We start from the raw sequence: 26,251 nt of genomic DNA, 5'->3' as shown, positions 1-26,251 counted from the left end.
TGTTGTTTTATTTAAGTAACAAATAAACTAGAGCTTAAACATGATCCTACCTGATGTTACGTGGTTATGCGGCGGACTACGTCTTGTGCCTAACTTATTCAAAATCTTTCGTTGTACACACAGCTTACATTTACAAAACTTTAGAACTTCTATATGAATTTGGTTCCAAAGACAATATCATTAGCTGACTATACATTCCCATTAGAGTTCGGAGCCTAACCTAAGTTAGAGTTGACTAGGCCACAGTCAACGCTGGACCAGTGCGGGTTTGTTGACTTCACACAAATCTTTGAATTTCTTCGCAGATATATACATATAGCATCAAGATGTTTTCCAGAATTTGCAAATTACAGGTCAAATGCTTAACCCCTTAGAATGTAGTCAACATTCTTTCAGTCGAAAGAACCTATACGAAGAGATATACATTTTTGAAACAGAAGGCATATACAAGTTTCTGAAACTTTGTAAATGTACACTTGTGCAGTTGACTGTACACACTATAAATACTATACTATACTATAAATAAATATGCAGCTATAATTAATTTATTACAATATGATTATAACATTTCTCCGATTCGAAGAAGATTGCATGAACGCTTTTTCTTTCGGTGCCACTTTCATCTTCAACATTCCGATAGCGTCACAACACGACGCGTTGTCGAAATACTACTTTCACTGTTTCGTATTTCGTGATAATTAATTTGTCAGCGGCGATCACATAAGGCGTTCGGTTCTTCCTTGCTAGTTTCACACGAAGAAGGTACAGTGATGCGGAACAGTAGACAATGCAGTAATGCTTTTCAACCACTGATTAATAGTTTGAATGCAAACGACGCGGCGAGACGGAACAGTACCGTTTTTAGTATTAAAAGTCTGCGATTGTGTATTTATACCCAATAAAATTACAAATATAGATTTTTTATGATTCTTTAACTAGACAAAGGTTGGCAACGCATCTGCGATTTCTCTGGTGTTGAAATGTCCTTATGGACTTTTCATTAATTCCCTCTATTCTCATTAAATAAAATATATTAGAAGAGAAATTATAAACAATTGAATAAGAAATTTTAGCATTACGAAAGAGCTACCAATAAAATGTAATAACGGGTTACCACAGGTTACGAGAAATTCGATACAACCGCCGGCGAAACTTGAGGATCGTAAAATTTGTATAAATTTTAACTTAACCTACTTAAGAGGTCCGCATTCGTTCATTCAACGTCCTGTTAAAGCATCGTTTAAGTCAATTCTGCGAAATATATTCAGTCATATTTTAATACTTTTTTTTTTTGATGAATAGATAAATTTTGTAATTATTAATGAAATTATTATCTTGTGTAAGCCTAAAATTAAATTTAGTAAAAAATAAAATTATAAATAGCCCTTGAATTTTAAACAAGGTTTCCTATTTTGGTATCTATATAGTGCCCGAAAAAAAATTTCATTTCAAACGTTTTAGATTAAACTATAAGAAAGTACAATGTTATTAAGTTGTTTATTTTTCAACTGTAACCGAGTTTCCACTGCGAAACATCTGTAATTATACATATTAACATCGCAATCATTTCCTTCAAAATAATAGAGATAACAATAGAGATAACAATGACAACGGACAACGAACTCGGAAAAGTTGGTCATATACGTCCACTATTAAAGGTTAGTGACCTTTCCTATAATTTCAGTGTAAAATACTTAATGAGTCTATTTGTACGTAACCATAGAATGCATCTCTCTAAACACTAAATTAATTCACTTTCAAGATGTGTAGGAAAAGTAAACAACGTATTAGAAAGTTCATTTAAGAGTTCGCTGTCTAGGAAATTGTGAACTTGTCTTGAGACACTTATGTAATATATAAAACTTGTAAATTACTCCTAGTTATTATTAAAAATTGTTTTTATAGAAATAGTAAGCTAAATGATTGTATAAATAAATTTAAAGTTATATTGTAACGTGAAATAATTCTAAAAATATTTGGATTCTTAACCATAATAAGTTCGAACTCTTCCATAGTTTAACAAGTGTTAGTAAATAAAAAAAGATCCATTAAAAATAAAGAGTTATTTTATGTATTTTAACGACATTTTAATATGAAAACAGCAACATTTAAGTCATTTAAGAAAACAATAATAACAAAAATATCATCTGTGAATAGAAAACGTATATTTAAAAACAACATTTAAAATTACATTAATATACTTTCCCATATTTACATGATGTTTTTTTTAATAATATTCAGTTGTGACAGTAATGAGACTCTGAACAATAGAAAAAAAAGTCCCAAAGCAAACAGTTACTTAGTTCAAGTAATAATTATTTGCACAGGTGGGCACAGTTAATCGAAAAGTTAACTTCGTTAATCGTTAAATCGTTAATTAAAAATTTAACTTCGTTAATCGTTACAGCGTTAAATTGTCAAAATTTAACGCAAGTTAAAGTTAATCGTTAACAGTTAACCATACCAAAATTATACATACTATTTTCACACTTATTGTAGCGACACTTGTTTAAAATATTAATTTGATTATTTTAATTATAAAAATTAATTTTTATTAATATAATTTTTTTTTTTTTTAATATAAAAATTATTTTTTATTAACATAAAAATTAATCTTAATTCTATAAAACATTAGTATTAGAGACAAGTATGAATGCATTATAGTATATTTCATTACGAGTGCGGAAAGCCTGTTATTGCAAAGTGCCGAATGAGATGAATCATCTCATTAAATCTTATATCGTAACAAATTAGGAGCTTCTTTTTAGAAATATTTGCATGAATCATAAAAACTTTATTATTAATTATTTTTTTTTTGTAAAAACTTTGTGGTTGGTTTTTTCTTTTTAATAGACATTATTTTGACAGTTGGGAAAGAGAACGCACGAGTTTGGAAAAGCTAAAAAAAAAGCACGAGTAAAAAAGTGTTTTTATTACAGTTGCTCAAAAAGTGCGTATTGCAGGGACGAAAAGCGTTCGGAATGTGGGCTATTATATTATTATATATTATATATTACATACCCGTGCTTTTATATACTCGTAATGAAATATACTATTTCGAACCTTCTTTTGATTTTATCCTGTTGTTCACGTCTTTCCCGGACGCTCTGATGCATCACACTTGCACGCGAACTTCACATATTTTAATTATCAACTCGTTCGTTCACCATTCGCGTCGCCGACAGTCGCCCAACATAGTTGAACTTACGAGCGTGGCGTTGCACTTAATTTAAACAAATGACAGCACGTCTCCAAGTTTCTAATTTAACGTTTAACGGAAGTTGAGTTTAACGGAAGTTAACAAAAGCGTTAACACTTTTTGAAGTTAACTTAAAAGTTAATCCGTTAAGCAAAATGTTAACTTCGTTAATTAACGATTAACGGATTAACGAGTTAATGCCCAGCTCTGATTATTTGTATACAATAATCATCATCATCATCATCAGCTCACTATACGTCCCCACTGAGGGGCTCGGAGCCTACCCCAAGTTTGGGGTGACTAGGCCATAGTCAACCACACTGGCCCAGTGCTGGTTGGTTGACTTGACACATATCTTTGAATTTCTTCTCAGATAGCATACAATAAGATGCTATGAAATTCGACTTAAAAATCCAGGAGTATTTGGCATATGACAATTCAAGATTGCGATAATTTAGGCAAAAAACTTTTGCTTACGTAAGTACTATTTAATTCATCTATGTATTTTTCCAGACTATTTTCTACATCTGTGTCAAACTTCATCAAGATCCGTTGAGCCGTTCGGCAGACAAATGTCCATTCGTACATCCAACAAACTTTCGCATTTATAATATTAGTAAGATTGCATAAATTTTCGGATTTAAAATAGATATTAAATCTTCGCCTTTAACCTTTTAAAATCTAACTAAACCTTTCTACAAAATCCGATACACGTATTTTTGTGAAAAGAAACATTTCTTAGTTTTATATTTAGTTTATATTTTATGGATAAAAAAAACCTAAAATACTAAATCATATTTGATTCAAATAAACATAAAATGAAATAATAAATAAACTATAATAAAATATAAAAAAATATCAAATAAGGTAAAATCCTATTGACTATGAATGATAAAAGTTTTATATTCACATTTGTTTAGAAAATTATTCAAGCCGTATACTCTATGCGCTAAATAAAGGTGCAACAAACTTATTATTATAAATACATAGCCCCTTTAGTTCAACGGCACCAAGAAAAAATTGAATCGTGCTTCAACTTCATTTATTAAAGTACGTTCGGTATAAAGATATATGACGATCTGTTTACATAACCGAACAAAAGTTCGTTCACAAAACCAAATAATACACAAATACGGATTATTTAAAATATAAATTATGTAGTCATGTAAATATGTGTTCACTATTTCATCTGATATGAGAATTTTTTATAAAGAACTAGCTGTCGCCCGCGACTTCGTCGGCGCGCAGTTAAAAAAAAACTAAATGAGGGGAGGGTTATGAAAAATAGATGTTGGCCGATTCTCAGACCTACTGAATATGCTCACAAAATTTCATGAGAATCGGTCAAGCCGTTTCGGAGGAGTACGGTGACGAAAACTGTGACACGAGAATTTTATATATTAGATAAACAATTATTCTTGACAATTTAAAGCAAAAAATCACTTTTTGGTCACTATCAAAGGTCTTAAACGTGTTGAATTGAAATTTATCAATTAAATTGTTAAACCTTAACACAAACCAAAAATCAATATTAGTTAAAATAAATATTTGAGTCAAAAAATATTAAATGTTTATATATTTTGTTTTAAAAGCCGGCGGTAAAAAATTGAGCCAAAACTTACAATATTTATAAAACCTTGTACGTAGAACCTACCAGAGTAGGGTAAGACCGGGGACATGATGACGACTAAAACGTTCATGTTTTATTTCAATAAATAACACATGAAAATTGTTTTTTTTCTGGTAATCTTGTCCAAAAAACTACATTAAAATTCTGTTCAATTAATTCTATGACGCACAAAAACAGTCAGGCGAACGTGAACCGAATAGAAATTCGCTGTTGCTCTATGAATTAAACGTAACATTACGTGAAGCTAAATAACATTACGCTTTCACTCCGACTGCACTGAAATACAAAGGCTATTGAATTCCGTCTAAGTTTTATTAATGGCGATACGATTCGCTGCACTCCTTGTGCCAATGAATTAAATTTTACCTAGACTAAGTATTTCTAGATAATGTCAGAGCAATTTTATACAATTATGCCTTCCGTTGGATCCTAAAAGTTGTATGGATTGGGTGAAAGGACATAATTAATAAAAAGATGACGAAGATTCCATCTATATATATACAAGAAAGTCGTGTTAGTTACACTATTTATAACTCAAAAACGGCTGAATCGATTTGACTGAAAATTGGTGGGCAGGTAGCTTAGAACCAGAAAACGGACATAGGATAATTTTTACCCCGTTTTCTATTTTTTTTATTCCGCGCGGACGGAGTCGCGGGTAAAAGCTAGTAACTAATAAAAAGATGTTGAAGATTTCAAAAAGTTAAAAGCAATTACAATCACTTTTGAAGTACCTTATTTTATTTTACATTAAATAAACGTTGAAGGATTTTCTTAATTAGTATAATGAAAACACACAGGCGGGTGTGATATGTTTTGTTTATAAATGCAAAGGTTTTTGGCAGCGAAAAAACAAACAAGTCGTCTCTCATTAGTTTGAAATAAAAAACCAACAGGCAAATCATAATATTTTCAATAGGACTTTCATTGAGTCATATAAGAAGCCTGGATATTTCAATTCAATTCGAAGATTATTTACGGTAAACTAAACTTAAGAAAGTAGTTTAAAATCTATATAATATATAAAAGAAAGTCGTGTTAGTTACACTATTTATAACTCAAGATCGGTCGAACTGATTTAGCTGAAAATTGATGGGGAGGTAGCTTAGAACTAGGAGACGGAAATAGGAACTTTTTTATCTTGTGTGCATTTTTTTATTCCGTAATACATATTTATAAAAGTTTAGTAAACCTTTAAAGAAGTAAAGTGATTTTCCACGAAAGCAATTCAAGTCACATTTACCAAACATCGCGAAAATAGTAAATTTTTGAAACGAAACCCGTAATTGATAACGTTTTCTTCCAGAGTTTGGTTTTGTATTTTTTTCACCAGCGTGATATATATGGTGTTTTATAATATTATAAATTCGAATGTTTAGATGGATCGATGGATGGATGTTTGTTTGGAAACCAGAACGGGCCAACCGATCTCGATGAAATTTGGCATACATGTAGAACACAGTCTTGAAAAACACATAGACTACTAATTAAGGTTTTTTTATTGTGTGCGGACAGAGTCGCGACCGACAACTAGTATATACATGCGAGAAACCTCTTTAAACAAGAGTCATTGTCCTATCCTGACAGACGACCTCCACTTAGGCGAGAAACTCGGGTTAGAGAAAAACATCCCTTACCTTTACTAAAGACCTTTACCTTTGACTAAAGTTAATCCAGGTTTAACTGTATGCAAAAAATATTAAATATTATTTTGTCTGCTTCAAAGTCAACAGAATACAAACCCACATGATCCATTTATTTGTTTTATAAATTTTTATTTTCAATATTTTATCTTATAAAAGGTTCTATGTGTTATTTAGATAACTAATGAGTTAAAAGAATTTATTATGAAAAAATATTTAGTGAAAAAACTTGCATAAGAAATAACTTACATTGGTGTTCGGAGCTTTCTTCAATTTAATTAAATTCTAGGCCACCATTGAGCGTTCCTATAAGTCACGTATTCGTACTATGAACGCATTTAGTACCAATGTCTAACGTTATTGGATTTTATTTTATTCACAGAGATAAACTTAGTAAATTCTTTTAAGTAAAAAACGTAGCCTAACCCCACATTCGCACAAGCGCGTTGGTACGCGTTGGTTTGATTTTCTTAGCAGATATAGGTTCAATCATGATGTTTTCCTTTACCGTAAAAAAATCATATGTCTATTCAGCTCAATACGCACTTTATAATGCGCTTTATATTTTTCAAAGTTTATTTATTCGAAGCATAGAATGCCACAATCGTTTAAAAGATAGAAATCTGCAATGGTCATTTCCACTTAAGGAATATAACAATTCTTTGAAATCTGTATTGAATACCGACATAAAACCAGGATTACTAACGAGAACGTTTCAAGGTATTCGCACATTTATAATGGACGTTGAGAAATGCAACGTACATTTTAGTGACCTTTGCGATATTATTTATTCATTTGAATAAATTTAATGATCTCTTATAAAAGGCACAAATATGTTCTTTAATTGTTAGCTATTTTTAGGGCATTGGAGATAAAGACTGAAATGTGAAGTGTAATTATTTAATTTGCACCTTTTAAATTTAAAAATAAATTCAAATTACTTACTACATAACAATACTAACGTACGCCTGTAACCCAGAGGGGTAGGCAGAGACAACGGATCTTTATTTAGCGCGGTCCTGACACTTCTCTAATTTTTTCATACATCTACGCATAAATGCACGTCGGTTTAGGGTGCTCTTAATACAGCCCTTAAGTATTTCATCAATTCAAGTTTTTTTTGTTTTATTATGTTGAAGGTTATGGATAAAAGGGTTCATAAGATTTACCTTTACGTATTTTACGGCCAATCTTCTGACCACGACCAAAATGTATTATTTATTAGGCAGATATTTGTAGGATGCCTTACGATGTTTTCCTTAAGCCCAAGCCGAGGTCCCCTCTCGGGGGCCCTTGCGCCCAGTCACTCCATGGAGCGTCCGCCGAAGCGACCTAAGAGCTCGGTGACCTCCCAATCCGGTAATAATAACGAAGTAACAGCCCGAGCCGAGGCTCCTGAGGGAGCCTTTGAGCCTAGTTACTCTTAAACGAGGTTTAGGCTAAGGCCATCTGCGCCCGGCCAACTCAAGCCCGTTGAAACTGTAAATGCCTCATCAAGGCAAACAGTAACTACTCAGTCACAAAAAAAAAGATGTTTTCCTTCGCCATAAGAATTTTGGATACAAACTAAATCGAAAATCAAAAAACCCATAAGTACATGGCGGGATCCGATCCCAGGACTTGCAGATTACAAGTCAAGTGCTTAACTCCTGAACCATCGACGTTCTTTTACACTCAACATTGAAAACATCACTTTGTATATCATAAAACTTTACAGTTATAACCATGAATATAATTTATTCCCAAAGCACAGAGCACATTTACAACAGAAACAATAAGTTTCTATTACCGTATGTTTTACTTTGAGAACAACTGTCGTAATAAACATACTCTGTGTTATTCTGTTGTTTTATTGTATAATGCTTTAGGGTCAACAACGGTCACAAAATTGTCTACATAATTCGTAAACCTGAGGTTCTCGGTTTAAGTTGTCGTATTTCGTAAAAGGAAATTAAACTGTTCCATTTAATTTTCTCTGTTCATTTGCATCTTTAGTATTTTAAATAACACCCGCTTCGTGTTTTTTTTTTTATATTATTAGCTAGCACACGAGCCAAGCGACCTCAGTCCATAGATGTAGACTGGATATAAAGATGGATTCATGTGGGTATTAGTTTTTGATCGGTATTAGAAAGCGAACTGTAGAACGTTAGAACTTAAGTTTAAAAGCGAACTTGCTTTTATCCGATTTACTTTTAAAGATACATCAATTTTTTAAATCCGTCTGTCTGTTCGTTTGTCCACAAGGTCGCGTTAGTTCTGGGTAATCTTCAGAACGGCTGGAACTATTATGATCGGACTTTAACGAGAAGGCAGCTGATGCACACGGGAATATTGTAGTTAATTTTTTAATTGACGAAGTCGCGGGCGACCGCTAGGCATTATTTACAATTATTTTGTGACCCACTACTCCTAAACAATCAGCAGAGTATAAGAAATCAAAAACTAATAGTCATTCATTTATCGGTGTCAACAAAACAAATGTACGCATCTCGAAGCCGGATTCTGAAGGAAGTTACAAGGTCATTGCTAAGTCAATAGAAAACTCTCTCAACTCTCACAACTCACATTTGCTAATTGAATCAGCTGATATTGGTTATGTTGGACAAGCCCAAGACAAGACAAGAAAACAAATGGAAATTTGTCATTTAATAAAAAAAAACTACGTTAATGATGAATAAAAACTGGAAAACGTTCTGGCTGTTTGTGACGATATGTCAGGAAAGAGTTTTGTTTTTAAATTATTTACCTTCGGTTTCTGAGAACAAAATCCCCTTTTAAAACATATTGTTACCTCTGTGTGTTACATGTGTTTAAAACGATATGTTTTATACAGAGATTTTGGTCTCAGAAACCATATGAAAACATTTGAATGTTTCTCAAGTTTCTTATTGAAAATTGACATTTCTCAAATCAAAAGGTCTACAAAAGGAAAAGACAAAACATAACATGTTAAATGAAATCACCAACAAAAAAGTCACTTCACAAATAACACTTGGTGATGATTTGTGATGTATTGATGATTATTAATAGCGCTGAAAGGAAAGTGCAACTTTTTTGCAATCATCGAACGATATTAGTAATATTATGCAAGCCATTAATAACATAAGTATTGCATATCTACATATCCGTACATATTAATATACAAGATACTTAGAAAGTGGTAACCGATATTGAAGTCACACGTCACTGAACCATCTGCATGAAGTGCGTTGCTTTTACCGCGTACTTCGTACAAGTCATACGCTGAAGCGATTTACAATAAACAAATAGCACTAAAACACACTAACGCGAATGAACATCCGCAACACCAAAGGAACCCAAGGTGTGTTGACGGCTTTAATGGAACATCCTCCTAGATTTTTAACAGCGGTAGATCCCGCAACAACAATATTTGTTGGGTGCACGAATTGGCCGGGTCAATCTTTAAAATATCACGACAACACAGAAGACAGGCGTGAAGTAGAAGCAATCTCGTGTTTCGTCTGATGAGTGTGGTGCTGAAGGCTTAATTTTAGTCATCTTTCCCTTCCCGCCCTTTTCTTACTAGAAAAGGATTGACAAGTGGATTTGGCGGAAGAGGGAACGCATAGGAAGGGAAAGATCCTCTTTCTGTGCGTCTTCTTCTCCATTGATTAAAGGTAGGCAACGCATCTGCATTTGCGGATGTCTATGGGCAACGGTCGCCTCGCTATTTAGGCGAATTCAGGTGGCCGTTTGCTCGTTTGTCACCCTTTGATGATGTGCAATCGCTCTAAAGCGATACCATAACGAAGTTCAAAAATTTAACACCTCACAACTTAAGCCATACGTCGTCCAAGCGAAAGTTGTTTACCGGTGATTATTTTATTCTTTTGAAACATTCAAATTAATTATAGTAACCATAAAAACATTACGTTCATCTTGCCCTTTTCCCTTCTGTGGAGTCGTTGCGCTTTTACATCACTAATAATGTTGGGCTCGGTCATCAGTTGGTGGTCCCACATATCTCTGGATGGATGAGGTAGATAAAGATCTTCAGAAGCTACAGGTCCGGGACTGGGTCGGGACGTCGATCGGAGAAAGTGGAGACTTTTGCTGTCAGAGGCCAAGGCCCATTTTGGGTTACTGCGTCACCTTAGTTATAGATATTTTTGCACTTTACTACTAGTGCCTACTTTAGAATATTATCCAGATTCCACTTTAGTATCTAAAAGGTATTGAAGTAATTAATTAAAGTACAGAAATAAGTTAATATTCATTAACTGGATATGTTCATATATTTAACGAAGAAAATAGAATACAGAATAGAGTATAAATATAGAGTAAGAGTAATACAGAATGCGAAGCTATTTTTATTTAAAAATAACTTGCATAATAAGGTGCACTTACTTTGTAATTCAATAGAATTTTCCTTGAAAAACGAGGCGAGTGAAGCGGCGAAGAGAATAAATTTGAAATAAAACTGTAGAATAGCTTTGTTGCTCAATTTATACAGTTATTTACGTCTTACATGAACTATTACCAAAACACCAAATTACCAAAATTAGGTACATAGAAATTGAAATTATATTCCAAGGATATATTTAAAGTCAAAGAAAATATTCAGCTATCTATAGTAAGGTACTTAATTTTATTACGATTTAATTTATATAAAGAAATATTTCATTTCTGGGGCCACAATCTAATATATAAAATTCTCGTGTCACAGTTTTCGTTCCCGTACTCCACCGAAACGGCTTGACCGATTCTCATAAAATTTTGTGAGCATATTCAGTAGTTCGGAGAATCGGCCAACATCTATTTTTCATTTTTTTTTTAACTTCGCGCGGACGGAGTCGCGGGCGACAGCTAGTCAATATCTTCTATATATATAAAAGAAAGTTGTGTTAGTTACACGATTTATAACTCAAGAACGGCTGAATTGATTTGACTGAAAATTGGTGGGCAGGTAGCTTAGAACCAGGAAAAGGACATAGGATAATTTTTATCCCGTTTTCTATTTTTTATTCCGCGCGGACGGAGTCGCGGCTAAAAGCTAGTCTTTGTATAAAACATATCGTCATCCTTGCCATTATCTTTGGCAAAACAGAGATAGCAATATATTTTAAACGAAGGTTTTGGTCTTAGAAACCCACTATAAATCAATTACAAATCAAATCAATTTACATGTTAAAGCTATTATTCAATAAAAGTAAAGAGAAATCCTTGTCATAATTAATCTCTGACGTATTGTACTTTTCAATAGTAGCGTGGGAATCTTTCTTCTTTCTAAATGTTTACGTAATTATAACGTAGTATAACTTTGTAATTCCTGTCAATTTAGATTCTTTTCTATAGTTGTGTTAAGGTTTATTTTGTTTTATATTAATCCTGTATTCTGTATCGATATTACGTATTAACCCGCAAGCCTGTATGTTATATTTTTTTTTCTCATTGTAAGTGAAACATTGTGTTTTTTATGAGAAATAAAGATCTTTAAACCTAATTATGTTCATGTTTGTTATAGAAATAGAGTTACTTATTGATTGTGTCAAAACAATTGTTATTTAAACTTGAAAGACAGTACATTTGTTACTGTACTGTGAATCCAAAACGGTTAGCACTTTAAGAATTAAATATTTGAGTATATTTCAGTTTATATTCTCTCCCGGAGTGAATGTTCTTTTTGATAATCATACCCTCTGTCCTCATTACATTCTATTTTTATTCTTTAGATGGATCTATAATTTATTAATTCAGTCTCTCCCTTCTAAATATTTGTTTAATAAAACTCCATATTGAGCAAAACTGATATTTTAATATACTAAATGATAAAAAATCATTCACCTGTTTATGAATACAGATACTACATCATCCTCATTCCTTTAAAAAAAAAACATTATGCAAAAATCTACAAACTAATTACAATATCGAAAACTTAACACAAAGTAAATAAGTTTTTTTTTGAACCATAAGAATAACAGAAAAAAAAATAAACTATTAACATTTAGCTAAATATAAAACTAAATAAGTATTTTAAACTTTAATCACGGAAACAAATTTTTCGCTGAAATAGTCGCCTGCCTAACATCAATTTTTTGCACATTATTATTGGGTAAGGTTGAAAACGTTGCGAACTTCCTTGTTGAAGTCTGTTACATGGAAAATATGATGCATCCGATATAAAAGAAAAAAAAACCTGTACACTTTATACGACTTCCATAACAATGTCACATCACATTTTCACAACAAACCTCATAAGGCGGAGCTATAAATTTTTACGTTTATTTTATCACGCCCTACTTGCTTACCCCACGTTTAACGTTACAACTGAAATATAAGTAGAAAGCACTATCACGCACTGCTTTTTTATATATATTTTCTTATACCGGAGAACTTTAAATAGGTTTTGGAGTGAAAGCCGTCAGAAAAGTTTTTATATTCGTTGAATTGTGACCTGTAACATACAGCTTAACCTAAGGTAGTATAATGGACAGGCTATAAATGGAAATATATTGTGCCTATTTGATTTTCGTCATTTTAACCTAACGGTTGCGGTTGGTAGCGGTTTTTTTAATTAATTTATTCTTGTACCTACTGTTCTTTTAATTGGAAGCTGCCATTATTTTTAAGTGATTACAAAAATCGGTAAAATCATATTTAATTCTAATAAAAGGTGATTCAATTGAGTGAATGCCTTCTTAATTTTTCATTGTGGGAAATAAATTCAAACAACTGTTATAAAAGCTAGAATAAAACCACAAGCAAATCTGTTGGCAACAAACGTAATGATAAATTAATTAGTTTTAATAATGAATACAATGTACAGTCGAACCTGGTTAAAAAGGAATCCAAGCTACCGCCATATTTTTCTCACCGTTATAGGGGTCTCTATAACCATAGTTTCTCGGTTATGGAGGTCGTGGAAGATTTCGTCTGATGAGTGTGCTTGCCGCAGGCCTAATTTTAGTCCCTTTCCATCTTTTCTTATAAGAAAATGACGGGAATAGGATTTGGCAGAGGAGGAGACGTATAGGAAAGGCAAATATCCTCTTTCTGTACATCCCCTCCCCAGTTCATTAAAGCTAGTTAACGCATCTGCAATGACAAACGTCCATGGGTAGCGGTCGCTTTGCTACGAGTATTTCGGTGAATTCAGGTCGCTAATGATAAAGGTCGTCCGCCGCGACCATATAATGACATGCTCATAGAGATTTCTCGCTTATCAGGTTTGATTGTAGTCCCTGACTCTGTAATAAAGCCGTAATCTAGCAACGCCTCGGAATTACTTTTCCAACAAATATGGGGATTATAAGGGTAGTTGTAAGTGCGGTCTCTAATAACCATGTTGTGTAGATAGCACTTAATGTTGTATTAATTAAGGGATTGTATACTACCGTATATGTTTCAAACTAGTATATATTTAACTGTAAACAATTTATGGATATGGTACGTAATAGGATTAACTTTAAGATTCTGAGTGTCATTAAGTAGATCAACATTTTATATGTGAATGATTTTTGTGAATAATACTCGTCATCATACTTATGACTTGAAACTATTCATGTCCATAAAATTCAAAGAATAAACTAGTCCAAATTGATGTTTTTTTTTTTAATTTGAGTGTGCGAGCATCGGTGGCTCAGGGGTTAAGCACTTGACTTGCAATCTACAGGTCCTGGGTTCGAATCCCGCCACGTACCGATCTGTTTTTTTTTTACATTTACATTTGTACAATGCGACGTTCAGACGCAAAAATCATATCCTCATCCTTATACATCGTGATGTAATCTGCACATATCTGAGAAGAAATTCAAAGTTATGTGTGAAGTCAACCCGCACTGGGTCAGCGTGGTTGACTATGGCCTAGTCACCCCTAACTTATGGTAGGCTCCGAGCCCCTCAGTGGGGACGTATAGTGAGCTGATGATTGTACAGAGCATATATAGGAATCTTTATAATACATATATTACTTTTTATTAGTAATACTAATGCGAATGTTTGGATGGATGGATGTTTGTTAGTAGGTAACTACCGAACGGCTTAACGAATCTAGATGAAATTTGGCATAAATGAAGAAGTCTGGAAGAACACATAGGTTACTAATAAAGTTTATTTTTAATTCCGCGCGAGTGGAGCAACGGGCGATAGTTAGTATACAATAATTATAAATGTTATACTTGTGTTAAACTTTGACTTACTAATATCATATTGCAAGTTCTCATTTCTCCAAGGAGCTTGAATGCAAGCTGTTCATTTGCAATTTACTAAGTTTGGTTCACTTCAATAGCTTCGTTATGAAATGTACAACTTCAGTAACATAGTTTCTAAGAATCCCCTTGAAAATAATTAATTTAGTCTTATTAAGCCTGTATAAAACAATTTCGGAAATATAGTTTTAGTTGTTATTCTTCCAACAAAGTCAATAACATTTAAGTTGATATAACAGTGTTAAAAATGTTATTTGTTAATAAATAAACAAAAACCTAGCGACTTTTACTCAGAAGTACGATACAAATCGAATGACATGTCACTTGTCAAAATCGGTTTATTAATTTAATCTACAGGAGGCCCTGCCCTTATCCCTATTGAGGGTGAGCCCAGTATGTACTACTCCTTCATCTCTATCAGCAGTCATATCTGAATTCACCACCTTCTTATATCCTCTTTCACACAATCCATTCATACTTTCTTTGGCCTTCCTATACCTTTGTAGCCATCCACATTCAATCTCATTACTTTTTTGTTTATGTGATCATCATCCCTCCGCATAATATGTCCACGCAGGAGACTACAAACCAACTGTTGCTGAAGATACATGGTTTTCTGGAGTTTTTTTGATTACAACGGACGGTCGTACGCTGCAAGAACTTTAGGGCGAGTGACCTCGACACCCCGCACCGTGTCGCAGACGCATCCTCCCGCACTTTAGACCTCTTCGCCGCATTAGTCTTATAACCTATAACCCTTCCAATCTTAATTGATGGCTCGGAGTATGGCTAGTTTGCAACTACCATAACTAACTTATTTACTTCTATAATTTTTAATATTATCACAAACACCAACATACATAAAAATTTACAAACGCGCGAAAATCTTTATTCACCGGAGCAAAACTGGTAAAAATATATTTTTATGTTTTGTCAGGAAACTTTGTCGTGATATATCTATAATAACATCAGTCACACGACAAAATCACCGGCTTACATTATCGCTTATGTATCCGATCGAAAGTAAAAGGGGGGGCCTTTCACCCCGCCTTTATTTATGACTGCGGAAAGTTTGCTAAGAACATGGATCGTAAATGTCAAAAGATGGCCGTAAATACACAAGTAAATTTGACATACAACTTCAGTTTTGTGAGGATTTTATGGAATAATTTATTTATATTTCATATGTACATTTCTGATCGTGACAACTAGAATTTTAAATACTAATAAGGAGGGGTACATCAAGATAGGCCTAGGAGGAGACGGATACGTTAAAGTTGACATGATTAAGAGAGTAGCAACTAATATGATGAATGATCGATGAATGAATGAATGAATGATCGAACTGGAGAACGAAACACTTGTCATTTGTAGGTAATTTTAGATATCATTAATTAAAATTGGTTGAAGAGAATGGCATGCTTTTGTACCCCAACCAAGTGTCAGATAGATGTAGTGAAGGGACGTAAGCATTGATATTTTTATAGGTCTAGTGTTGCGCCGATACACCGGCACAGTGTCGGTTTTCTCTGTTAACAGTAGTATGATGTTATCATAAACTTAAAAGAATACTTATTCTAATGTATAACGTATCATGGTTCATGTTTAGTGCAAACCATTAAAAGGCACTGTAGGAGGCTCACTGTAGGTGGCCGCTCTATTTGTCACGCTGCGTGAACATTTGTGGTAGACTTTTTGCATGAGTGTCGCCACCGACCATTGACCGACCTTAATTGACCTTGCGTGAACGTCGACAACGATATAGAACAAAATTGTAGACCAGTTCGTAGTAATTGTGGCGCTGTTTTCACGGTTACTTCTGTCAGAAAATATCTAAAAAGACTCGCTCAGCGTTAACGATAAGTTAAGCAGACTACTAAAAATCTACACTTATATTCGGTTTGCCTTATTAGTGATGTTGCCCAAAACTCCCGCACGGAATTAAACAAAATATAATAAGAAAGCCTATGTCTAAAATGTTTCTTCCCAAATGTAAAAGAATTTTTCAAATAGGTTCAGTAGTTTCGTAGCCTATTTAATACAAACAAACGAACAAATCTTTTCAATTTATGATATTAGTAAAGACAAGACAACTACAGTCCAACAATCTTGTCGGGATATTTACTCATTTTTGACATTAGCAGCGTCTATGAGCTATTGTATGTTACGATAATTTTGCTTATGTTCACTAGTTAGATAAAAAAAGTATATTTCAGATATAGTTGATGAATTAATAATTAAAAAATAGTGAAGAAACTGTAAAAAAAAACTTTTCAAAGAAAGATTTGTAAGCATTGCAAAATACAACAGAAAGAAAACAAATATGTGTATTGATAAAATTTAAAAAATATACTTTACATTTTAATCTGAGAGAGAGTTTACTCGAAGTGAAATCTACTTATAATAAGAGTTTTTACGTAAATCATGAATCTATCATAATTGATAAATGTCAACATATTTTTTTTTTTTTCAGAAAAATTTAAATTGAATAGAAACTTTCAATTGTTGGACTCATTTGTCACACTATGTAATATCTGAATTTCCTTTCATTAAATTCACTGACATGATATATTTTGATCAATAAACTAAAACATTGTGAAACTTACTTATTAATAATTTTTACTTACCGATTGAATATTTATTTTGACTTTCTTTTATTTCAGATTACATCCATGAACATTGCTGCTGATTTATCAAAACTAACATAAATCCGGTGATGAAGTTTGAAAGAATATATATTAAAGATGTACCAAACAAATGGCAGAGTAATGAGCAAACTTACCAGACCATGTCGGTTAAGGTTTGCTGATAAAATTATAGTAATATTGTACATATTTCATCTAATTATCACATGTGATTGTGAAACTAAATTCAATGATTCAAGTCAAATTTATAACGAAACCAAAATAGCAAATAATATAGAAAGTAATTTAGATTCTAATAAATGCCATAGTTGTGAAAATAGTAATTTAAAAGGAAATATAAACACGAATAATATTACAAATGAAAAAGTCAACAAAAATGAAGAGCAGAAAACTGAAAGTTTTATGGAACAAGTTATAGACAGTGTTAATACATTTACAAAAAAATATATAATTATTAATCAAACAGAGAGTCAGTTGGAGAATGAATTCGAAAAAGTATTAGACAATGCATTGAGTAAGGATCGATATGAAATTTTAGAAGGAATTGAAATACGACCGATAGATACGAAGAAAGATATGATGAAGACAGACAAAGTAGATGGAAGAGCATTATTTAGTACTTATACTTACGAATACAGAGTCTATCAGAAGATAAAGAACTTTTTTGAGACTCACATATTATCTATTAACCTTCCAAAAGCCGCAAGACTAATGGGATTTAGATGTAAGTATGTTTTGTTAACTTTGATGAAGAAAGTATTGCTTATGCGGAAGAAGATATGCGTAAGAACATAGAGATGTATGAAGTTGTTGATGATGTCGATGTTTTGTTGTCTTTTATTTACTAAATTACTGTTAGATGCAAAAGTGTACTTTCAAAATTGTGAATCATTTTAAAAGTACAGTTAAGATATTAATTGTTAATTGATGCCATAAAATAATGGTTATTTGCAAAATTTCAGCTTTCGGTCTGAAGAAATTCTTTCTACCGCTGATAATAGGCATGCAAGTCTTCAAGAGTATTTTGCTGGCAATGTTCCTGCCGAGTATTTTGGGAAGTTTCGGCAAAATTCTTGGTAAAGGTGAGTGAAAGTTGATAAACTTTTCCTTAATTAAGTGAGTGCGGTTGTATTACATATCCTGCTGTGTCGCACGATAATTCATAAGAACGAGTTTATAGCAGTTCTGTACCTTTAACTACTGTATATATAGGTAAATAAAATAAAAACTTACCCAAAACGATGATGTTCACTGAAAGAAAAAAGAAAAAAAGTTATATTAATCATTGCTATAAAATATTTTGAATGATTACTATTTAACTGTTCTATTTTCTTAACAAAAATTTGCTCTAATTTCCATGATTTTAAGTACTAAAAGTATTGTTTTTTTTTCTATTGCAAAAAGTGGACTTTTTTAATTAACAATGTTTCCATAAGAGCACAAAAACATTGATTAATGCCAGACAAAGTTAACTTTATAATTCACAATATTTTAATTAAATGAACACTGATCTAGAAAATGATAAATGATGATGTACGCATTTTCACAATTATTATTTCAACAAAATATAATAACAGCAATTCGGCATTTCCAAAAATATGTGATCATTTTTACCGAAATAAACAGGATGTTTTGATGTAAATCCAATATTTCACTTCATTTCCATATATTTTCGTTAATATTTCATAAATATTTTTTACCCGACTGACTCAGGAAAATAATATTTTTTGCCGGTTTGATATTACTTACATCAAATTTCATTGTAACCCTCGGGAACCTAAAACGACTGAAGCGATGTTAACGAGTGAGGTATCCTGTGATGCGTAATCTTCCCCAGAGCGTCACAGTGGATCTTTTTTTAAATTAATACGTTTGTAACATTTCAGGAATATCCCAATTGTCAGCAGCATCGAGTCAAGCCAGTTATCCACCGGCAAACACAGATGACCAAAGCGCGTACAATGACAACAAAGACTTCATGGGTTACGATACCAATCAAGCTGGTAGTTATGCGTACCCACAAGAAGGATTGTACGAAGCAATGGCTGAAGCCAATGATGTTAATGACTTGTCAAACGTCGATATGTCTAGGTAGGTTCCTTTTTTATTTAAATGTAGAAATTTGTATTTGAAATGAAAAAAACTTGAGAGGTGTCAAGGGACACCCGGATGGAACGAAGTTCATTTCAATTAATTAGTGAAGGAACCAATGTTTATTCTATGAATAAAAAAATTAAGTCTTCACAAGAAGTACATTTTATTTCTATGAATTTTCGTTATATTTTGTCACGTCGTTGCCATGGTTACTATAGCAAAAAGTGTCGTGACAACTTTTCGTAAGAATTTTTTCCGTCTAGCCCCCTTTCACAACGTGCGATAAGGAACTTCGTTCCAATTATTACCGACCAATTGTCACACATTTAGTAATTCTAAACCTTGTCTCCGTTTGATTTACTTAAAATCTACCTAAATCTGGCTAATATTTTAAATGCGAAGTATTAGATGGATGAATGTTTTTATTATTTATTATCTTTCTGTTCTTATCTCCAGAATGGCATAGATCGCAGAAATTTGGCATAGATGTAGTATATGATGTGGCATAGTCTGGAATAACACATAGGTTACTAATTATTTTTGTATACAGATATCTTTTCAAGATTTCACCTAATAAATAAAGAATGTAGTAGTGAAAATAAGTGAGCAGATATGAGATGGAATAACCTTGTTGTAAATAAAACACTAATTTTAGTTGTATTTGTTAAAAACAATATAACGCCTATCAACGCCTATTACAAAATCGAATTTAGTAATCTGTGATGACCTTTACCACTGGTGTTTTTATGTGACTAGCTGTCACCTGCGACTTCCTCCGCGCGTAATTTAAAAAAAATAGTAGCCCATGTGTGCAAAACTATGCTCTACATCCATGCCAAATTTTATTGAGATACAACAAACATCCATCCATACGAGTAAATCTAAACTTTCCCGTTTTATAATATTACCAAGATTAATATTATCTCGAATTTCAATTTATGCTTATTCTATTCCCAGATTAAAACTTCTATTCAGATTTATTCGTAAATCAGAACGCAAATGAAATAGGAAATTGAAAAAGTACTTAGAATAGAATTTCCGTGCGGAGCTTAAGTGCCAATCTATCAAAGCCAATGGAAATACTTTTCATAAAGATAGACATATGAAAAAATTTAATCTTCAATTTATTGCTTTATAATGAAAAATGTCAAATCAATAGGTTAAAGTTTAATCTGTAATGTATTAAAGTTATTTTCCTGAGCTATAGTACGACAAAATTATCTTGCCCGGTGATAGTCTCTGTGTCGGTTACTTTTATCAGAAAACATAGCGAGTGCTAATGAACTATTGTATTATTATTTATGCCCACCGGGTCAGACAAGTTTAACAGATTATATTATTCTGTATTACTGGTTTATATATAATATATTTTTTATCATTACAGATTCGGTGCTAGCGGCCAGAAAGTATCATATCTGCCATCAAAGAACAGCTACTACAAAAATCAAATGTCAAATACTAACAACTATAAGGTAACTAATTTCATAAACCTAAAGAACCTTTTTTCCCCCTTTGCATTTAAATTTTTTGTTGGCCTGAAATACTTGCCTGTTATTACAATGCCTTTTGATTGCGTTTGAGTCAGTAAGCGCTTTTAATGTGGAATACCTACCAATACGAAAATATATTACTAACTTCGACTTACTGTCGGTTTTTGAGACCAAAATCTCCGTTTAAAACACATTGTTACCTCTGCTTTGTGAAAGATAAAGACTCTGATGACGATAATATGTTTTTATACTGATATTTTGGTCTCAGAAACCGACGGTAACAGAGTATGATTTTTAAAATACAAGTTATCAAGTATAAATATTTACTACACAGCTACTATTGCCCCTACTATTTACTATTAAAATGTCTACGCAGGAAAATAACATTTTATTCGAGTTACAAAGTGTAAATAATTCGAGACACCGAGTATTTGTTGGTTCAGCGGAAGGAAACGGCATTTTTTTTTCGATTAAATGATTTCAAATCAACAAGTTAAAAAAAATAACTAAACATGTATCTAAATCAAATCCTATGAAATGAATGACGTTAAATTATTATGAAGTTTACATCTAGTTCTCGCATTATGTTTAAATCACGTTCTCAAACCCAAAGCGGTGAATCGGGTCAGTCATAAAACCGACTAATCCACTGCGGTTGTTCCCTAACCACTTCATATTACTGCGGTCCCATTTAGATTTGCCATATTAAGATTACGAATACAACGTGATAGCATAGACGCATATTGCTTTTAAGTCTCTTTTTATTTTTAGCTTTACGTATTTAAAAAAAGTTAAATATTAATTCTGTGTTTTAAACAGTCAAAGAATTTGCTTCCCACTTTAAATGGAATAAAAACAGTCACCATACGAGCTATAGTTTAGCTCGATGACAAGTTTACGATCAAATTACATGATCGTCAAAATGGTTAGGAAGTAAACGTCCTCGACTGGATGTCTTTCCATTCTATTGTTACCCCTGTAGAATAAACGACTAAATCAATTTGGGTTGTCATAGAATAATCTACCCCCAGAGAAATCACTTACTATGACCCGAATTATATGTCAACGTGAAGAGAAATCATATTTTCTGACAAAAAGTTTTACTTAGCACGTTATTTTATCTAACTTGTTGAGGCACTTTGACCCACTTGTGAACGTGTCACGTTTACACTAGCAAAGTTTTTACTTGGATTGTAGCGCTAATATTTTTAAGACAAACCAGATGGGACGCTTTGCTTAAGTAAATTGTAGGAAACGTAGTCTGTAAATGGGTTAAATAGTTATACGTAAACTAGCTATTGCCCGCGATTCCCTCCGCGGCAAAAAAAAACTTTATAAGTAGCCTATGTGTTCTTTCAGGCTGTGTTTTACCAATATGCCAAACTTTCGCATTTATAATAATAGCGAGATTAACTTAGTTTTATAAAAAAAATACCTAAACCATATCAAAAAACTGTGATACATATTTTACTACATTTGAATTTTGGCTAAAATTATCAAATACTAGCTGTCGCTAGCGACTCCGGCCGCGCGCAGTTAAAAAAAAAACTTAATAGCGGTATGAAAAATAGATAGTAGCCGATTCTCAAACTTATTCAATATGAATATAAAATTTCATAGAAATCGGTCTAGCCGTTTCGGAGGAGTATGGCTTTGTGATTATTAGATCCTGCGTCTTGCAATGTATTCAAAAACAAGTATTGCTCGCGATTTCGTCGACGCCGAATTAAAGAAATATAGGCTACAATATGCTCGCATGCATCAGCCACCTTACCTTCAAAAGCTGTTCCAGGGATAACCCGGAAACGCTGCCTTGCGTACAACAATACAGACAGACAAAAAATTTAAAAATTGACTTTTCGTTATCACTAACGCAAATACGATTTTTGTCGATAAAACAAACACTACAATTTTATTTATATATAGATTGCGCGATAGAAATTATTATGTGCAATTTAAAGGGAATCGCCTACGTTCAAAATATTTTAATTTTGAAATTAACGTGAATACTCATAACATTTTCATTGCTTTCCAGATATTCCAGAAAATACCATCCTCATCAGTGATTCTTAGTAACTACGATCCATTCTATTCTCCGCTGCTCTCTCGACTTGATGGTATCTTCGCAAGATTAGGTAAGTAAATATAGAATTTCTTTCCCACCATTTTCTTGTAAAGAAGATTTGACGGAGAACGGGACGTATAGGAAAGGGAAGTATTCTCTTTCTGTGCGTCCCCTCCTCCGTCGATTAAAGCTAGGCAACGCGGCCGTTGCCACTTTATAATATAAAAAAAATTAAAACATGAAACCGAACCACATTTGGTATTCGCATTTTTTGTTACATTAACTGAAATATTTTATTAAATGTTTTGGCATTGTACATTCTTTGTGATTCACGTACAGTCATTCAGTGGTCACCAAAGTATTCCATAGTTTAAATTTAGTAGTAGAAATCTACATTTATAACATAGCATAACATCTATAGTTGCTTAACTATTTAAGTAAGTAAACGGCTGAGAGTCAGGCAGATAGACGAGCAAATAATCATCTGTTCCACGAAATAAGAATATGAACAAAACTCGTGTCTCTTCCAAAATGCTTATAATTATCTTCAAAGTACAATTGTTGTTTGGTTAAAAATTTGAATGCAAGTAAAGCATATAAAGTGTAGCTACTCTATACATATGTGGAAGTGTCTGTGATTGGTTTATAATAAAGACGTTTTGGCCGCTCCTCTAAACAACACCTAATCCTATACTTACACAAAAAAGAGTGTAAGAATAAAGGTGTGTCATTTTTGTGTACTTAAAATCAAACACTACCCAAACAAACCAAATCAAAATATGCAATAAACTGATATATGTGTATACCAAACCATCAGAAATAAGTATTCCACATCAAACAAAAATCCCACAGGTCCTTAGACTCTAGGACGAAGCCACGAGCGGTATACTATGTATAGTATACTATGAAACTGTAGATTAAAAACTTGAAATACCAAACCTCTTTAACTAATAACAACCAACAGAAAGGAGCTTTCTCCTGTACTTTGTGAAATGTATCTGCAAAACATAGAGTTATAAAACCAAATAGAGAAGCCATTAATGTTATTATAATTACTTAGTAATCACCCATTTTATTACGACTTTATTTTAATTAATAATTAAACAATTTTATTAGTATTATTTTATTTATTTAGGCATTTAATTATATTTTTTAAGTCTCTGTTTTATCCATTTTCCAAATCGTCAATTAAATAACTAATTATGTTATGATCATTCTAAATTGTTGTAAATCTATGTTTTTATACAAATATTTTATCAACATTTGCCACGTACCGACGTTTAGAGCGTTGAAAATCTTCATAACATATTTCAGAAGATATTAAGATTTTACGTAAATTTTCAATTTAATATGTTAACTCTTCTTAGAAAACATTTTACCCGAAAACATATTAAAATATGAACGTTTATATTTCGCGTGTAATATTCTTGTATAATACGCAAAAGAAAAACAAAAGTTAATTTAACGTTTTAACTTCGTTATGTTAGTTGGTTATTCGTGTTGTGTTACAATTAATATTAAGTTCACTGCTGAATCACCAGAGGAATTCATAAATAAGATTTTTTTTAAGATAGTTCACAAATTATTCGTAACAAAAAATGAAAAAACGAATAAAATTTTTATTGTTTTTTTAATTACTCAAATGACGAATAAAAAAACTGACAGATGGCAGATGACAGAACACTTGACTAGCGTCACCTACTTAAAACTTTAAGTTTTTCGCCCCTTTGTAATATAATATCAGAAATTTTATTTCTAACTTGCTGACTAGTTGTTTTAATAGAATCCGACAAGATATAAAAAGCCAAAACAAACCTCTAGAGACAGTGGCTTTAGAAAATTGGGACCAAATAGATAGCAGATTAATTTCATTGTTGTACACTAGATAATAAAAATAAAATGGTATATTTTTCCTTAGCATTTTCTTTTTCTTATATAATAGGCCTAAGTCAAAGAAGGTAGAAAATGATGTAAAACTAACGAGAATTCAATAGTCCTAAATTAAAGTACTCAGAACTTAATATGTACAGTTAGCTTCGTACGTGGTTTTCCAGTTACGAAAAATCCTTATATTTTGTATCAAACATAAACGCAACTTACACTATTAATGTTTTGATCAACTTAAAAAATAACGGTGGATTACCTTCCCTGTACCCCTTTACAGTATAGGCTCCAAACCGCAACACGCTAGATAACCACCAGCAAGCTCCACTGTACCTTACCCCGATATCTGTCTTATAGACTTCCTCTGTGTTTAGTTGTAAAACAGCTGACGCTTGTGATAATAAGTGTCTATTTTTATTAAATTGTTAAAACATTCGTCAAACAAACTTACAAAAAAGATTATTATCCCCACTAATTGTTAAATCATTGTCGCCACCAACTTGTTTCGAGCCTTGAAGAAGGGTCCCATTTCTTCAAGTGGAACAAGGATTAATTCGCGGTCCGTCTTACACAGACGAGTTTAGTATTAAGTATATGTATGTAGCAGTTCGTATATGGTCTATTTTTATATTTTAATACGTAATGTTAATTTCAATAGGTCTAGCGCCGTCGGAGAATTCAATCGACAATGGTATGGGAGGTCAGAACATGGTCGACATGAAGCTGGAGTCATGTCGGGAGCAACTCATTTGCCTGATGTACGCCAGCCCTGCGAAATACGCACCATACAGTAACTTAGTGTCGGCGCAGTTGAGCAGGTAAACATATGAATTCGTGATAATAATTGGTTAAAGTGTTCATTGAATTATACAGTAGAGTATATTCCATTAAGTAGCTGTCGCCCGCAACTCCGTCCGCGTGAAATTAAAAAATATAAATATTAATCAAGATCCGTTGAGCCGTTCTGGAGATACTTTCAAACAAACATCCATCCATCCACCCATCTAAACATTCGCATTTATAATATTAGTAAGATTGACGTCTTTAGGGTAAAATTATGACCTATTGGAAAACAGTGTTAACTAAAATGAAATAAATAAATGTTTTTTGTTCCAGGGAACTAAACGAGCTCCGTCGCCCGGTATCCGATAACCCTGAGATTTTGCGGTTCTTCCGCTACATGCGAGCAGCGCGGCGTGGGCAGGAAGGCGCGGACTGCGTGGGTTTGAATCCCGCCTGCGCCACTACAACACCCTCGCACACTATGATCGCTGCATACCATGATATTAATAAACTCGTCACCGCTAGAAAGATCAAGAAGTGATAGGGTATGCAAACTTTTATTTTATAACATAATAAAAAAATTAACCAACCATTATTTGAAATATTTCATGTTGACATAAATCTTGTTGCATCACGTTTTCCGCTCA

At 32.7% G+C, this 26,251-nt stretch overlaps 1 protein-coding gene across 1 annotated transcript in view; it reads left to right on the top strand.

The window, feature by feature from the left end:
- Positions 1-26,233, top strand: part of LOC106719061 — a 34,341-nt gene extending 8,108 nt beyond the window's left edge. The window contains exons 2-8 of the mRNA XM_045683958.1: positions 17,307-18,012; positions 18,251-18,370; positions 19,175-19,379; positions 20,767-20,854; positions 22,908-23,007; positions 25,480-25,639; positions 25,938-26,233. Of these exons, the coding sequence (XP_045539914.1) occupies positions 17,388-18,012; positions 18,251-18,370; positions 19,175-19,379; positions 20,767-20,854; positions 22,908-23,007; positions 25,480-25,639; positions 25,938-26,145 (1,506 nt within the window). The 5' untranslated portion in view covers positions 17,307-17,387 and the 3' untranslated portion in view covers positions 26,146-26,233. The remainder of the gene's footprint in view (positions 1-17,306; positions 18,013-18,250; positions 18,371-19,174; positions 19,380-20,766; positions 20,855-22,907; positions 23,008-25,479; positions 25,640-25,937) is intronic.
- Positions 26,234-26,251: the final 18 nt, after the last annotated feature.

Source organism: Papilio machaon, chromosome 24 (genome assembly GCF_912999745.1).
Source record: "Papilio machaon chromosome 24, ilPapMach1.1, whole genome shotgun sequence".
NCBI classification, from domain to species: Eukaryota; Metazoa; Arthropoda; class Insecta; order Lepidoptera; family Papilionidae; genus Papilio; species Papilio machaon.
Note: the sequence above shows the minus strand (reverse complement) of the source record. Positions and strands in the feature narration are given on the sequence as shown.